Source organism: Microtus pennsylvanicus, chromosome 1 (genome assembly GCF_037038515.1).
Source record: "Microtus pennsylvanicus isolate mMicPen1 chromosome 1, mMicPen1.hap1, whole genome shotgun sequence".
Classification (NCBI taxonomy): Eukaryota; Metazoa; Chordata; class Mammalia; order Rodentia; family Cricetidae; genus Microtus; species Microtus pennsylvanicus.
The window spans coordinates 85,118,483-85,136,155 of NC_134579.1; the positions used below are offsets into that span (position 1 = coordinate 85,118,483).

Sequence of the window (17,673 nt, forward strand, 5' to 3'; positions counted from 1 at the left end):
AAAACAAAAAACAAGGAAAAATTCAAAAAAAAGAAAAGAAAGAAAGAAAAGAAACACTCAAACAAAAACTAGAGTAACAATACTAAAAGGTCTAAATGAAAGTTATCCATTTCCACCCAATTATGGTAACTGTGTGTAATGTCTGTCCCACTGAACTCAGACAGGAGCATGCCCTTCCTTAGTCTTTTCATTGTTTTACATGTTTTTTTGTGTGTATATGTGTTTGAATGTGTGTCTGCCACAGCACATATGTAGAAATCAGAGAATAACTTTTGGGAGCTGGCTCTCTTCCTTCCATTGTGGGACCTGGGGGATTGAACACCCAGGTTTTTAGGCTTGGCAGCAATACCATGTGCTGGCCCAAATCCTCAACTTGTTTGTTTTTTGAGACAGGGTTTCTCCATAGCTCTAGAGCCCTTCCTGAACTCCTTCTGTAGGCCAGTTTGCCTTGAACTCAGAGATCCACCTGCCAACAACTGGTGGGGGTTAAAGGTGTGTACTACTACACCCTAACCTTCAATCTTCCCTTAATGGTTTTAAGAGGCTGGGTGTGTGTGCCTCTACAAGATTAAACACTGGGGTAGGTGGGGCCTATGTAATCCTGGAGGCTTTTTTAGGGCAGGGGAGACTCAGACAGAAACAGAAGCAGCCAGTACCTTCAACTTATCTTCTGGATTTCCAGCCTCCAAGAAACAAGAGCTAAGTAGACCGTTTTTTCTTTTATGAAGAATGTGGCTCTTTCTATTTCTGTGCCTGGCCCTGTGGATGATCTTTTGGGACTGGTTAAAAAGGAGAGGATGGGAGAGTATGGAGCAGCAGGCTGCTGTGAGCTGGGACTGCTGGACAGCAGACAGTTTGCTTGAAGGCTCAGAGAACCAGCACGTGGCTGGGAATGGAGACCATGATGGCCATGCCAATGAGGTTTCCGACCACGAGAGCTATGCAGATGAAGTTTCTGACCGCGAACGGCATGCAGATGAGGTTTTGGACCAGGAGGGCAGTGGAGATGAAGTTTCCGACCACGAAGGACTTACAGGTGAGGTTTCTGACCACCAGAGCCATGCAGATGAAGTTTCCGACCACGAGAGCAATGCAGATGAAGTGTCTGCCTACGAAGGCCATGCAGATGAGGTTTCTGACCAGGACAGCCTTGCAGATGAGGCTTCTGCCCATGTTGGCCATGCAGGTGAGGTTGGCCATGGATGTGACCTTTATGTCGACTATGAGAGCTATACAGATGAAGATTCTGACAGCGAAGGCCAGGCAGATGAGGTTTCAGACCAGGACAGCCTTGCAGATGAGGCTTCTGCCCACGTTGGCCACGCAGGTGAGGTTGGCCATGGATGTGACCTTTATGTCGACTATGAGAGCTATACAGATGAAGATTCTGACAGCGAAGGCCAGGCAGATGAGGTTTCAGATCAGGCCAGCCTTGCAGATGAGGTTTCTGACAATGAGGGCCAAGCAGATGAGGCTTCTGGAGAACGTAAGAATTCTCTTGGGAAGTGGAGAAAAAGCCATCCTTGTTACCTTGTGGCAAAGAATTTGGCTTCCCTGTGTCCTTGTCCAGAGGCCCCCTGGAAGGCTGAACTTCATTGTGACCACCGCTCGTGCTTAGCAAGGGAGCTCTCAAAACAGAGAAGCACCCAGGAAGCTGCCTGGCTACTCTTAAAGGCTTACAGTCGAATGAGAGAGGAAAGACAGGACTTTGAGGAAGCTTTTTTGAGGGCTAGAATAGAGCTATTCAGCCAGAGGAGCCATCGAGATATAAAGAGAGCAGGCAGGAAGATTACAGCTTACCTAGGCAAACAGGGGTTGCTGGGGTTGAATCCCAGCAATAAGGATGCCTTGAAGGAATTAGAGGAGAGAGCCAAAGATGTCTTGGGATTTTTGCTGCCAAAGAGACTCCTGACTTCAGACCTGATTCCCAAGGGCCCAGTTGTGGCACCTAGAAGGCGCAGCCGTTGGAGTTCCAGTACTGGAGATGTTGCAGGCAGAAAGAATAAAGACTTGAAGTTCCAGAGGTTCTCAGCACAGCTAAAGAGGAAACCCTGGGAGGCCAGGAAGGCTGCCTTTAAGCGGGGGTCCCTGTGGAATTCGTCTGATGGGGTGATGTCTCATGGAGCTGTGGGAGTGAATCCACATTGGAGACCACAGAAAAAGAGCAGTGATCCCAGTGTCTTCAAACACCAGCCTCAGAAAGCCACAAGCAGCATGACGCGCAAGCCTTTGGAAGTGGCGACAATCAGCTCGCCACCTCGTCTAGCAGCCACGAGGGTCGAACAAACTGGAGCATGGAGAAGCCCTTCTAGACTTCAGGTAACATCTGGATCTATCCCAGAGGTGGAGACACCACAGAGAGTCGTCCACACAGAGGCAAGGCTGAGCCAAAACGTCCAGACAGATCGACTCTCAGTGCCTCATCCAAGGCAGTACATACTGCGAATGACAGGGACACGATGGCCACAGAGACACCAGGACAACAGAGAAGGTGACTTGGAGAATTGGGAATAGATGTTCGCCCCATTGGCTTTGCTTCTGTCTTGAGCTCGTTATCCATCACTAGATCATTCCTTCCTTTAGGGAAGGGAAGGTTTGTTTATGCTGTGTTAGTTCCATCTCCCTCTCCCCCCATGTCCCATTTAGGAGAAAGTAACTGGATTTGATGCTGCAGGCTCTTGGCTACAAGAGGCTGAATGGAATTTTATGTGTGAGAAGGGCGAGAGCCAGGAGTTGAGAGCTGTAGTTTGTTTGTTCCTTGAACTCATGCAGGCTCTGCTTTCTGTAAATCCTGCACTAATTGTCAGAAGAGGGAAGAACCTTAGCCGACTGTGCTGTCTAGAAATGGACCTTTCTGAAGTGCCTGAGATCATTAGAGTGGAGCCCTAAGGACTGGTTCTTGTGACTTTGGTGGGGGAGTGATAGACCTGGAAAAATCCAGACCCCCCCCCAGCAGGAAAAATTAGAGCCAAACATCTAAGCAGGGAGGGAAGAATCAGAATTCTAGGATTAGCTGATTCAGTGACTCTGTTTTAGGAACTAGCTGACGTAAATTTAGATTGCAATCTTGAGAAACGGAGTTGCCCCTTGTGGTCATCACCGATATTTTTGGAATTTTCTACAATGCCCTTGCCTACGTCCTTTGGATTACTGGGCTGTGGTTTTTCCCTTAAAAACCCCTTCTTCCATTTAGTTGTTGGTTGAACTCCTCCCCTGCGTGGGTTTTGAATTCGGCCCCAGTGCACTGGTACCTGTCAATAAACCTTGTGTGATTGCAGCAAGAATGGTCTCTCGTGAGTTATTGGGGGAGGGGGGATCATGTTGTCCCGTGACTTCAGTTAGAGTCTCCTCACACCGGGTCTTTCAGGAGAAGTGTCTATAGGAAGAGATGCCAGGCGTCCCATTAAAAGGTATGACACTGCCAGACTTGGTGACATATTGTTTGGATTCCTAGTTTTCCAGACTGTAAACTGTATCTAAGTAAACTTTATAAAGTGGCTGGCTTCAAATAGCTTGTTATGCTACTGAAGAACTCATCTTGTGTGTGTGTGTGAGAGAGAGTGTGTGTGTGTGTGTTTCAGTGTTTTTCCAAGTGTAAGTCCGCAATACTGCGTCTCTCTGAGTTAGAGGCCATCCTGGTCTACAGTAGAGTGAGTTTCCAAACGGGTAGGAGTGTCTGGGATAATTTTCTTACCTATGTTTTTTTTTAGCCTTCAATTTTTTTTCTTTTTTTGTAAGACTAGTCAAGTGCGGTAGTGATAAGGTGGGAAAGTGTAGAACTGGAGTTCAATCTGTAACTGACTGTGAACAATCAATTGAGATAACTCACTACCACCTTCGGACCAGCCTTTAGTCTTCACTTTTATTTTATACATATAGACCTTTTTTTTTTTTTCCGAGACAGAGTTTCTCTGTGGCTTTGGAGCCTGTCCTGGAACTAGCTCTGTAGACCAGGCTCGTCTCAAACTCACAGAGATCTGCCTGCCTCTGCCTCCCGAGTGCTGGGATTAGAGGTGTGCGCCACTAGAGCCCGGCTTACCTATAGACATTTTGCCTGCATGTATGGATATATACCATATCAGTGCCTGGTGCCTGTTGAAGCCAGAAGAGGGCATCAGATCTCCTGAAACTGGAATCATGGATAGTTGGGAGCCACAGTGGTGTACTGGGAATCAAACCCAAGTCTGGTTAGCCATTAAGCATCTCTTCAGCCCTACATCTTATTTTGGTAGATCCTTTTTTAATGGGATAGAGTCAGTTTCTGTTTTCAACGTAGGAAGTTTGAAGGATCTGAGATAGTCATCTGAGCAGAAGATTGGAAGGCTGGTGAACTTGGGGTAAGGTTCTGATTCAGAAGGCCTGGAGTCTGTGATACTACAAATCTAACACATTCTCAGAGACTCAGTGCTACAGGGACTCTCTACCCATCGCTGTGAACCACAACAGAGATAAAAGGGTCCAAGAGGCACAGGAAAGAGGAGTGATGTAAGCAAAGATGTGACAGGGGTTCTCTGTGTAGACTTGACTGTCCTGGAACTCGCTTTGTAGACCAAGCTGGCTTTGAACTCAGATCCGCCTGCCTCTGCCTCCCTATTCAAGTGCTGGGATTAAAGGCACTGGCCAACGTGGAGCTGACAGTGAACCCTGGGAAGGTTCTGTGGGATGGTGCATGGGGACTGGGGCTAGAGGCAGTTGATTCTGAAACTTGGGCTTTTAGAAAACAGAAACTTTTTGCTGGTAGCTATAAGGGCATTTGGGAGGCAAGGAAGCACCATGCTCCTTGAATCATTTCTATGTGTGGGAATCACAGGCGTGAGCTACCATTCCCAGCTCTGATTTTTCTCTTTGGTCAATAAGATGATTGAAAGTTATAGTCTTGGGTCTGGAGAGATGGTTCAGGGGTTAGACCTCATGTTGGTCTTGTATAGGACCTGAGTTCAAGTCACAACACTTGTGTCAAGTGGCTCACAACTGCCTGAAGTACAGCTCCAGGGGGACCAGACTCCTCTGGTTTCCGCAGGTATGTATACCTAAGTGCGCATTCCCATGCAAATGCATGCATAGCACACAGAATTGAAAATTTACAAAGAAGAGATAGGGGCTGGAGAGAGGGCTCAGAAGTTAAGAGTACCGGCTGCTCTTCCAGGAGACCAGGGTTTTATTACTAGCACCCACATACAAGGGCTCTCCGTCACATGTAACTCCCATGTTTTCTTCTGGCTTCTGCACGCAACTGCATGTACATGGCACACATAAGTGCATACATATACTCAGACGCACACACATGTAAAATAATGAAGTCATTTTCTTATTTTGGTGTCTACTTCCAAAGGCTGTGCTTGTGTCTGGATTGAGGGGCCATATGCTGCACAGGCGCGGTGTATGTCATTCACAGAATCCTCACAGAATACAGTATACTTCAGAGCCACATGCAAAACTCCAAAGGCGTGTCAAAGGCAAATATTTTAATTCACTGGAAATAAAATCCATGATCAACATGTATTTTGTCCTTTTTTTTTTTAGTCTAAAGGCAATTCTGAACAGAATTATCAATCAAGATTACATCACAAAAACTTGAAATGTATTTACACGGTGAATAAGTTACATAGATAAACTCTGACTCTGCTTTGGATGTGCAACAGATTCACATGCCCACATCGAACACTCGGCAGCACTGCGCTCAAGGGAGAAACTTGAAGAATGGCCTTTTACACATATATTACAAAGAAAACATGACATTATTCTTAAAGTGGCAACTCATATCTTCCCTTTATGATTCTACTTCCGGCTATCCAAATGGCTACTAAAAGATGCATGCATGACAGATGAAGGACTTGGGGTTTGTGTGAATAATTTTTTTCCCTATAAAACGGCAAAGTTAATTCAAGTGCACACTCATCCTTCTGTAGTATAAATAATGCTGATTAAAGCAATCCTCTTGTAAAAAACAGCCGAGAGCCTCTAAAAGAATCCATCTGGACCGCCCTGGGGCGGAGAGATCCAGGGTTTGCAGCAACAGTAGCCTAGCAACATAAGAAAGGTATTTCATAGCAGCCTCATTTAGATACAGTGTACATTAAGCTGTAGCCCGTTTACAGTTCCCTTTTCAAGCACACAGGCTGTCAGCTTTTGACCGTCCTAACAGGTTTTCAGTGGCCAGCTTCATTCTGCCTGCCCCCCTTTCCAACCCCCCAAAAAAAATCCCTCAAAAAGAAGGCCGAAAAATAGGAGAAAGGGAACTAACGGATAAGTCTTAGCATATAAATTGTTTTCACGTGAAGGAAAACATTGCACTTTTGCCAATCTAAAACCGTTTCTAGAAAGGACAGTATCGTTCAGCGTGGTCAGCTTTGGTAATGCAACAGAAGTCATTCCTTCGGGAGTGGGTTGCATTGGCTTAGTGAATGACAGCCACACAGCATGATGGGTAGAGAGTCTGTCTTGGGAGGTCCTACGTGGCCTCAGTTTGGACGGTATTGCTACACATTGGAAGTTGGGTAATCTTCTTTAGAAAGAGTCCTACAGGTAACAAAAGGGAGAACACTCTGTCCAAGCCTTGCGAAGGCTGAGAAGACACTGAATGGCATTGCCCCAGCATGGCAGCACTGCAAGCTTGGAAACCATGGGGGACGGGAGGCTCCTGTCAGAGACTAGTGCCGGAAACACTGGAGTCTGGGAGAAAGGTAGTGAGGACCCGGTAGCTCTGGGCCCTGCGGATCATGTCTCGGATCTCCATGTTGAGTTCCATCAGCTTGGTACATATTTCACTCAGGCTCTGGTTAGATCCCACCAAGGCGTAAGTACCGGTCTGTCCCAGAGTCTGATGACGGAAGTAAATATTCAGTAGTGTCTGGACCTCGTCGTCAGAACTGCTTCCAAAGATGTCATTGGGCCACAGGCTTCTGAGGTGAAGAAAGCACAGCAGAGATTAGAATCAGAGTTGGGAGGGATGAGTCCTGGTTAGCCTTTTCCTGAGATGTTACCCACGCATTCCATGGACTCATCTACAGCACAGAACTCCTTGAGGTCTAGTGTGTTTAGAGTTGTCTCAATATGGCTATAATCAGTTTTAGAATGTTGCTTATTAGTGATAAAAATACCAGAATATGATGCTCTTTTAAAACTTGTTTTATATGTATGTATTATTGTATGAATTTATGCGCACCACGTGTGTGCAGTGCTCACAGAGACAGAAATAGGACATCAGATCCCCTGGACCTAGAGTTACAGGAGGCTGTGAGCGCTATGTGGGCGCTGGGAATGAACCTGGGGCCTCTGGAAGAGCAGGCAGTCTCATAACCATTGAGCTATCCCTCCAGCTCTGAATCTTATGCTCTTATTTGCTATAGCCATCTTTGTTTTACCTATGTTCACACAAGCCCTGTGGAGGCCCAAAGAGGCCAAAGGTCAGAGAGTTCGGGACTCAGTTTTTAGTTTGAGATTGGTTTGTTCTACCTCAAACAAAAATCCTACCTAATTATAAATCAGAGTTCTGCTCTCTCAAGGCTGTTGTCAACAGGTGTAGCTAGTAGCTCCTAAAATGGGGAGGTAGTTGGTTCCTACCTAAAACAAAAGTCTAAGGATCCAACTCAGTTCCTGTTCCCTTTGTGGAAATAACTTGGGATTCCACCCAGGGAGTGGTTTGCCTACAGAGTGTTTGGTCTAGGGCGTGAGTGATGAATGGACCCCATGACTTTCAATTTGTGTGTTAATGTAGTCTTTTTGTTCTTTTGAAATCAGGGTATATAAAGCTGTTGGATATTAAACACAGACGGATTTTCAGTACTCACTGAAAATTTCTTCTTATACTATCCTACGTGTTTTATCATTTTTGTTCGCGTCTTTGTACTCCCTACTATATTTTCAGATTCCCACCCCTCCACTCTGGAAAAAAGGTAATCTTGTCTAGGCTGGCCCCCTGACAAACCCCAAAATGTACATCCAGTTTAGCTTGAAATTATATGGGGGTATATTCTGAAGAGCTTCCCTTTCAGAACCAACGCCAATACGTGTAACATGTAAGGTCTTGGCATTGGGAGTATGAAACCTAAGAGGAGACGGGTAAGCTGTCCAGATGTTCCAACCTTGGCCAGTGTGCCCCTAACTACCACGGGGCCAGGATTAAGTTTGTGTTTCCTACAGCCATCCCTGGGAGGAACAAGGGAATCACCTGCACTCCTTGATCTGCCTCAGTGCCTTGCCAAGTTCATTGTTCTTCAGACACTCCAGCAGGGACTGGATGGCGGCCTCTGTGGATGTGAAGGTCGGCTCTGACCACGCCCCCTCGATGTAAAGGGGGTCCGTGGCGATGGCCGCAGTAGCCTCTCTTAGGTTCCTCTTCAGGTCACTCAGTTCTCTGGACATGTTCAGCAGCTGTTTAAAACCAATGCAGCGTATTTAGGTGCAGGCTGACATAATCTCATCAAACAAATTTGGTCATGAGGTCTGGCTAAGCAGAAGTTTAATTCATCTCTGTAAATAAGGGGAGCCGGGTGTGGTGGTACAGGTCTTTCATCCCGGTACTTGGAAGAACGAGGCAGGAAGAACACAGGAGTTTGGGGCCAGCCTGGGCTACCCAGTGAGACCTGGCTTCAAAGCAGACAAAACCAAACAACAACCAACCCCCACTGACCTACATGGTGTGTATAAAGGAGGGGGTTATTAGAAGCATCAAATCACTATGTGTCCCGGGGTTGCTGGGGTGCTCTCCTTAGAGAAAGGAGACATCGTTTGAAATGTTTCCCGTTTGGGCTGGGGATGCAGCTCAGTGGAACGGCTTGCTTGCACACGGTCCAAGGTTCGATCTCAGTACTGGCAGTTTCTTGTTTAACTCGAAAGGACATCATAAGTAAAGAGGTAGGGTGCACCGAGAATGGTCTGGACTCGGGTAGATCCTGCTCCAAACGCCAGGTGTCAGCCCGGCATTGTACATAGTACTGTTTTTGTTTGCTTTTTTGAGACAAGGGTCTTAACTGTGTAGTCCTAGCTGTCCTGGAACTCACTATGTTGACCAGAGTGCCCTTGAAGTCAGAGGTTCACCTGACTCTGCCTCCTCAGTACTGGCCCTAAAGGTGTATTTTGCCATGCCCAACCTGTTCTTTTCCTTTTTTTTTTTTTGTTTTCTTATCTTTTCTTTTCTTTTGAGACGGGGTTTCTTTATAGTTTTGGAGCCCATCCCGGAACTAGCTCTTGTAGACCAGACTGGCCTTGAAGTCAGAGATCCTCCTGCCTCTGCCTGCCCTCAGTGATGGGATAAAGGCGTGCCACCACTACCCAGACTGTTCTTTTCTTTCTAGAACGTAACTCTGAGAAAGTCTAATGGATTAACAACATCTAGTAAGAGATTAAAAACTAGTAAATCAGGTATGGTGGAAACCACCTAGTCTACTTGGTTAGTTCCAGGTCAGTCAGTTACGCATATGTAGACCTTCTCTCAAAGAAAACAAATGCCAGCTGGGCGGTGGTGGCGCACGCCTTTAATCCCAGCACTCCGGAGGAAGAGGCAGGCGGATCTCTGTGAGAGTTTGAGGCCACCCTGGTCTACAGAGCTAGTTCCAGGACAGGAACCAAAAAGCCACAGAGAAACCCTGTCTCAAAAAACAAAAAAACCCAAAAAAGAAAACAAAACAAAAATATAGAAAGAAAAAAAGAAAAGAAATCAAACAGAAACTAGAGTAACAATATTAATAGATCTAAATGAAAGTTATCCATTTCCACCCAACTATAGTAACTGTGTGTAATGTCTGTCCCACTGAACTCAGACAGGAGCATGATCCTTAGTCTTTTTATTGTTTTACATGTATTTTTTTTGTTGTTGTTTGTTTGTTTTTTGAGATGGGGTTTCTCTGTGGCTTTTGGAGTCTGTCCTGGAACTAGCTCTTGTAGACCAGGCTGGCCTTGAACTCACAGAGATCCACCTGCCTCTGCCTCCAGAGTGCTGGGATTAAAGGCGTGCGCCACCACTGCCCGGCTTTTTACGTGTATTTTTGTGTGTATATGTGTTTGAATGTGTGTATGCCACAGCACGTATGTAGAAATCAGAGAATAACTTTTGGGAGCTGGCTCTCTTCCTTTTATTGTGGGACCTGGGGGATTGAACTCCCAGGTTTTTAGGCTTGGCAGCAATACCACGTGCTGGCCCAAATCCTCAGCCTTGTTTGTTTTTTGAGACGGGGTTTCTCTTCAGCTCTAGAGCCCTTCCTGAACTCCTTCTGTAGGCCAGCTGGCCTTGAACTCAGAGATCCTCCTGCCTCTGCCAGGTGGGGGTTAAAGGTCTGTACTACTACACCCTAACCTTCAATCTTCTGTTAATGGTTTTAAGAGGCTGGGTTATGTCTGCCTCTACAAGATTAAACACTGGGGTAGGTGGGGCCTATGTAATCTGGAGGCTTTTTTAGGGCAGGGGAGACTCAGACAGAAACAGAAGCAGCCAGTACCTTTAACTTATCTTCTGGATTTCCAGCCTCCAAGAAACAAGAGCTAAGTAGACCGTTTTTTCTTTTATGAAGAATGTGGCTCTTTCTATTTCTGTGCCTGGCCCTGTGGATGATCTTTTGGGACTGGTTAAAAAGGAGAGGATGGGAGAGTATGGAGCAGCAGGCTGCTGTGGGCTGGGACTGCTGGACAGCAGACAGTTTGCTTGAAGGCTCAGAAAACCAGCACGTGGCTGGGAATGGAGACCGTGATGGCCAAGCGGATGAGGTTTTCGACCACGAGAGCTATGCAGATGAAGTTTCTGACCGCGAAGGCCATGCAGATGAGGTTTTGGACCAGGAGGGCCATGGAGATGAAGTTTCCGACAACGAAGGATGTGCAGGTGAGGTTTCTGACCACCAGAGCCATACAGATGAAGTTTCCGACCACAAGAGCAATGCAGATGAAGTGTCTGCCTACGAAGGCCAGGCAGATGAGGTTTCAGACCAGGACAGCCTTGCAGATGAGGCTTCTGCCCATGTTGGCCATGCAGGTGAGGTTGGCCATGGATGTGACCTTTATGTCGACTATGAGAGCTATACAGATGAAGATTCTGACAGCGAAGGTCAGGCAGATGAGGTTTCAGATCAGGACAGCCTTGCAGATGAGGCTTCTCACAATGAGGGCCAAGCAGATGAGGCTTCTGGAGAACGTAAGAATTCTCTTGGGAAGTGGAGAAAAGGCCATCCTTGTTACCTCGTGGCAAAGAATTTGGCTTCCCTGTGTCCTTGTCCAGAGGCCCCCTGGAAGGCTGAACTTCATTGTGACCACCGCTCGTGCTTAGCAAGGGAGCTCTCAAAACAGAGAAGCACCCAGGAAGCTGCCTGGCTACTCTTAAAGGCTTACAGTCGAATGAGAGAGGAAAGACGGGACTTTGAGGAAGCTTTTTTGAGGGCTAGAATAGAGCTATTCAGCCAGAGGAGCCATCGGGATATAAAGAGAGCAGGCAGGAAGATTACAGCTTACCTAGGCAAACAGGGGTTGCTGGGGTTGAATCCCAGCAATAAGGATGCCTTGAAGAAATTAGAGGAGAGAGCCAAAGATGCCTTGGGATTTTTGCTGCCAAAGAGACTCCTGACTTCAGACCTGATTCCCAAGAGCCCAGCTGTGGCACCTAGAAGGCGCAGCCGTTGGAGGTCCAGTACTGGAGATGTTGCAGGCAGAAAGAATAAAGACTTGAAGTTCCAGAGGTTCTCAGCACAGCTAAAGAGGAAACCCTGGGAGGCCAGGAAGGCTGCCTTCAAGCGGGGGTCCCTGTGGAATTCGTCTGATGGGGTGATGTCTCATGGAGCTGTGGGAGTGAATCCACATTGGAGACCACAGAAAAAGAGCAGTGATCCCAGTGTCTTCAAACACCAGCCTCAGAAAGCCACAAGCAGCATGACGCACAAGCCTCTGGAAGTGGCGACAATCAGCTCGCCACCTCATCTAGCAGCCACGAGGGTCGAACAAACTGGAGCATGGAGAAGCCCTTCTAGACTTCAGGTAACATCTGGATCTATGCCAGAGGTGGAGACACCACAGAGAGTCGTCCACACAGAGGCAAGGCTGAGCCAAAACGTCCAGACAGATCGACTCTCAGTGCCTCATCCACGGCAGTACATACTGCGAATGACAGGGACACGATGGCCACAGAGACACCAGGACAACAGAGAAGGTGACTTGGAGAATTGGGATTAGATGTTTGCCCCATTGGCTTTGCTTCTGTCTTGAGCTCATTATCCATCACTAGATCATTCCTTCCTTTAGGGAAGGGAAGGTTTGTTTATGCTGTGTTAGTTCCATCTCCCTCTCCCCCCATGCCCCATTTAGGAGAAAGTAACTGGATTTGATGCTGCAGGCTCTTGGCTACAAGAGGCTGAATGGAATTTTATGTGTGAGAAGGGCGAGAGCCAGGAGTTGAGAGCTGCAGTTTGTTTGTTCCTTGAACTCATGCAGGCCTTGCTTTCTGTAAATCCTGCACTAACTGTCAGAAGAGGGAAGAACCTTAGCCGACTGTGCTGTCTAGAAATGGACCTTTCTAAGTGCCTGAGATCATTAGAGTGGAGCCCTAAGGACTGGTTCTTGTGACTTTGGTGGGGGAGTGACAGACCTGGATAAATCCAGACCCCCCCCAGCAGGAAAAATTAGAGCCAAATATCTAAGCAGGGAGGGAAGAATCAGAATTCTAGGATTAGCTGATTCAGTGACTCTGTTTCAGGAACTAGCTGAGGAAAATTTAGATTGTAATTTTGAGAGTAATCTTGAGAAACAGGGAGTTTCCCCTTTGTGATCGATCATCAGTCGTTTTGGAATTTTCTATTACGCCCTTCCCACCCCCTTCGGATTACTGGGCTGTGGTTTCTTCCCTTAAAAACCCCTTCTCATGGCCGGGCGGTGGTGGCGCATGCCTTTAATCCTAGCACTCAGGAGGCAGAGGCAGGCAGATCTCTGTGAGTTCGAGACCAGCCTGGTCTACAGAGCTAGTTCCAGGACAGGCTCCAAAGCCACAGAGAAACCCTGTCTCAAAAACAAAACAAAACAAAAAAAAAACCCCTTCTCCCAGTTACTTCGGGGTCGAACCCCTCCCCTGCGTGGGTTATGAGTTAGCCCCAGTGCACTGGTACCTGTCAATAAACCTCGTTCAGCAAGAACAGTCTCGTGAGTTATTGGGGGGATCGTGTTGTCTTGAGACTTGAGTGAGAGTCTCCCCACATGGGCGTCTTTCAGGAGAAGAGTCTATATGAAGAGACGCCAGGCGTCCCATTAAAAGGTATGACACTGCCAGACTTGGTGACATATTGTTTGGATTCCTAGTTTCCCAGACTGTGAACCAAATAAATTTTATAAAGTGGCTGGCTTCAAATAGCCTGTTATGCTACTGAAAAACTCGTCTTGTGTGTGTGTGTGTGTGATAGAGTGAGTGTGTGTGTGTTTCAGTTTTTTTTTTTCAAGTGTAAGACCACTATACCTTTGGATCTCTGAGTTAGAGGCCAGCCTGGTCTACAGACTGAGTTCCCAGACAGCAAGGGCTGTACAGAAAAACTCTGTCTCGAACTCTTCCCCACAAAAAGATATATATTTTGTGAAGTTTGGCACATAAGTACTCAAATATAATTGTCAACGTGGACCCTGTTTTGTTTTTGAGACGGGTTCTCAGCATAGCCCTGAGTGTCCTGAATATCACTATGTAGACTAGGCTAGCCTCTAACTGCAGTGCAGAGGTTGTCTCTTTAAAAATTATGTGGGGGCTGGGCGGTGGTGCTGCACACCTTTAATCACAGCAGAGGCAGGCAGATCTCTTTGAGTTCGAGGCCAGCCTGGTCTATAAAAGCTAGGACTGTTCCACAGAGAAACTTTATCTTGAAAAAAAAAACCAAAAACAACAACAACAACAAATTATTTGAGAATTCTATACAATGTGTTTGTCCTACCAGGATGTTCATGGGGGTGGGGTCACTGGATCATGAGTAGCCTCTCAGGGGCTGACTCCTTGAAGAAACCTGGCTGTTCTCCCAGCAGCCATGAATTGCCAGTGGAGCCTGAGCTCAGGGAGGGGTGGGCCCACGACCACCTCCCCTCTCCATGCTGGGATTTTGTGTGGCTTGATCTTGCCCTGGTGTTTCATGCAGTCACAAGTCTCAAGGTAGTGTCTGCCCTTGTGGGTCAAGATCTAATCCCCTAGAGAAGACTGGCTTATGTACTGAGGCATCTGAGTTGTTTTGCCAGTTCTGGAGAGGATTTTCTGGTGGCCTGGAATGGCTGGTCTCTGTGAATAAAGTGCCACGCCAGTCTGGGTGCTAGAGTCATGGCTGAGCCTCTGGTCATCAGCTCCGAGAATCTAGGGGCAAGTTGTAGTAACAATTTATATGGGGATTTGGTGTGGCTGAATGGGTATATATGGGCAGGTTGTAGTAGCACCTTCTGTTGGGGGGCAGGGAGCTGTAGCCCCTCAGCTGAGGAACGGTTTGTTACCATCAGTGAGTATGGTAACAATGATGGCAGAGTTTTAAAGAGACAGAAGTCTTGTATAGCAGGGTGCTCTGTAGTAGAGGCTGCCTTTCAAGATGGTGCGGTATAGCCTCAGGGGTCCTGGGATGGGTGGAGCTTTCTCTGGAGTATTGCATCTCTGTGAAACTCTAGGCCTGCGAGGACAGTAGGTTCTCCACAACAAAGACCTGCAGATTTTTTGTTTTGTTTTGTTTTCTTGTTTTTTTGAGACAGTGTTTCTCTGTAGCTTTGGAGCCTGTCCTGGAACTAGTTCTTGTAGACCAGGCTGGCCTTGAACACCAAGATCTGCTTGCCCGCCCCCGAGTGCTGGGATTAAAGGCGTGCGCCACCGCAGATGTTGTAAGGGCTAAAGTTAGCCTGTAAGCCCCACTTGCCTAAGGAGTGCCACTCTGAGACCCTGGAGGCTGTTGTTCATGTAAGATAACCATCCACATGTTTCCACAGTTTGGATGTGCTTGATCAGACATAGATGAGAGATATGTAGGCAGAAAGAGCATCAGGATGTATGCTTGTTCCTGACTCGACAAAGGCAGGAAGAATGTAACCCTGTGGGTTTGCCTTTAAAAGCTCCTGGCCAGTATTAAATAAAGCTTGCTTTAATTGTCTGACTGAGGACTGACTGCTCTCCTCACAAACCTCAGGTGTAACAAGAAAGCCTTCTGGCCTCTGAGTTGTTGACAGCCTGGGGGTAGAGAGGATGAATGTTTTTGTCTCTCTCACTTAAGGTTTGTACCCTAGCCTATCCTCAAGGCAGCGTGCTTGTTTGTTTGGGTGTTTGTCTGTTGTTTGAGTCCTCTTATGCATTAGGTACTTCAACTTGATCATCTTGCTACAGTTGCTTTAAAAATATGGACAGTGAAGCATTCGCTGCATTTGCTAATCTTTCCTTCTTTTCAGACATTCATTTATTCTAGCTGCCTGCGCTTACTTCTCTCTCCTACCGCCACGTTGCCGTGTTCATGATAAAGATAGTTCTTGGTGGGGTTTTTCTTTTTTTGGTTGGTTGTTTTTTTGTTTTTTCGAGACAGGATTTATCTGTGTGTCCCTGGCTGTCCTAGAACTCACTCTGTAGACCAGGCTGGCCTCAGACTCACAAGAGATCCGCCTGGCTCTGCCTCCCGAGTGTCCAGCTCCATTGCTTACCCTGGTCCTGTAAGACTGTTCTGTGGTCACGGTAGCCTTCCACAGAACAGCTCTTGGGATCCAACCTTCCTCACCTTTAGTAAATCAGACGTACATTCTCTGTGCTTCCCCAGGGCACACGGCCACCTTTTCGCTTCCACTCCTAGGGGAACTGGAGCCCTTTTGGAAGCAGTGTGCTCCAATGATTGTAATTTTTACACTTAGACACATGAAAGTATCCTGATGCTGACGCAGGGAGCAGAAGACCAACAGACACTGATCCATTTCTTTCTTCCCTTATGATTCTGGCAAGTATGAAAGGCTATGTGCCAAGGAGGAGACACAAGGGCTTCTCACAAAGGATGACCCATCGGTGTGTGGGTGTAACTTAGGGCATGGGGGGGGGACTTGCCCCCAAATGCGGGGCTATCTTACTCTTTTCACCTTAGTTGCCCCCCTGATCCAGAAAACCATTCAGCACGGAAAATGGAAATATTTCTTTTTCACTGGTGCTTGAACAAAGTAAGAATTATATGCAAAAAAGGCGAACCAAACAAAAACAACTAACCCAGTTTGTACCATTTTATAAGCGTGGTAGAGGATGGAGGACAAAAATTAAACCAATAACCAGGACAGCCGGCGGCTTTTCTGTGGAGACGAGATGGAGGACTTACCTCTGGCACGGAGCTGACTTCGTGCACCTGGCCGATGAGCTTGCAGTAGGACTGATAGAGCAGGAGCAGTTGGAAGTGCAGCTTGTACAGCCTCTGGCAGAGCTCCAGTTGCTAGAGAGGGAGGGTGCATGGGAACGGACAGCCGTTAGAGCTCGTTCTGTAAAACTGGCGAGAAGCGACACACACACCGGTTCTTTAGGAACATGGGGAACCTTAACTCTCTGTTTACATTCGGAGCAAAGCAAACCCAGATCCACTCCACAACATCAGCGAGACCGTCGTGGTTAATACAGAATATCGTTTCTCTACCATGGAGTATGACTGTTTGGAATCGGCTAGAGAGAGGATGGAGGGAATCGCAGTTCCGCTGTATTTACCAATGAAATACCTATAAATTGCAGCTGAGTTAATTTTTATGAGCATCAAACTGCTTTGAAACAGCCAAGAATCCTTTCTATTAATGACGGGCAGAACACTAACTAGTTCTAGGTGCTAAGTTTGCAAGTTGAATTGCTTACTTGGGAGATGACTGTTGAAGTCTGGGCTGCCACCTAGGGGGCAGCCACCCCTGAAGGCAGAAATACAAGGCACACTGTGATGAGAAAGGAACCCCGGTCATCCCATTACCAATATTCACAGCACTCTGAGCGGTGTTCTCTACGTAGCCTATTTAGGTCAACGATGGGCTGGCTTCCACAGTCATGGGATAGCAGAGAATGACAGTCACGGATATGACAGAGGGAAGGGGAGAGCCTCCAGCAGACAGGAGTTCATGACTCATTTGTCTCTAGTGAAAGCGATCTACATCTAGTGTAAACCAGACATGCAAGGGCTGCGCTGTTGGTTTTAGATGAGGCTATGGGAAGGCTGGGTAAGTGGGGCCTTGTGCCGTCTAAAGGATGTTCACCAGGAATTCATCTCAGAACTGAGAGAGTTGAGAAACTTAAACCATGTTTCCCAAATCAGGGGAAGGAGATAAATGACAAGAACTTTAAATTTTCTGGAGAAATCTCTGTTGCTATCACAAATGTCTTTTGATCCTGATTTTTAAGTTATTAAAATTGATGCATATACATAATTTCATGCTAAGACTATGCTGAATGAAGTTTCCCCCTCTCCCCAACTTTCCTCCTTCTAGGAGAAAACCAATTCTGTCTAGACTTTTTCTTTTTTTTAAGTATTGGCAAATAGCTTTAGAGTGGAGAAATAGTTCACTAATTAACTAATCTGGGACTTAGGTTGTTTCGGTAAAATTCCTTATGATAATTTAAACTTTTTTTTTTTAAATGGGAACCCTACAAAATCTGGTATGAAATGCAACTGCCAGGATCTTGCAAATTAATAAAAAAAGTGTTTAAAAATAATGTTATCTTCCCAATTTAGGGTGAAACCTAGCCATGAAAACTCTTGACTT

General features: G+C 46.6%; 1 protein-coding gene across 6 annotated transcripts in view; it reads right to left on the reverse strand.

Annotated features, from left to right (window-relative positions):
* Positions 1-5,445: 5,445 nt before the first annotated feature.
* Positions 5,446-17,673, reverse strand: part of Fry (FRY microtubule binding protein) — a 392,348-nt gene continuing 380,120 nt past the window's right edge. For all 6 annotated transcript variants that reach the window (XM_075971622.1, XM_075971632.1, XM_075971584.1 and 3 more), the window contains 3 exons: positions 16,260-16,370; positions 8,171-8,373; positions 5,446-6,902 (listed from right to left, as the gene is read on the reverse strand). In XM_075971622.1, the coding sequence (XP_075827737.1) occupies positions 6,644-6,902; positions 8,171-8,373; positions 16,260-16,370 (573 nt within the window). In that variant the 3' untranslated portion in view covers positions 5,446-6,643. The remainder of the gene's footprint in view (positions 6,903-8,170; positions 8,374-16,259; positions 16,371-17,673) is intronic.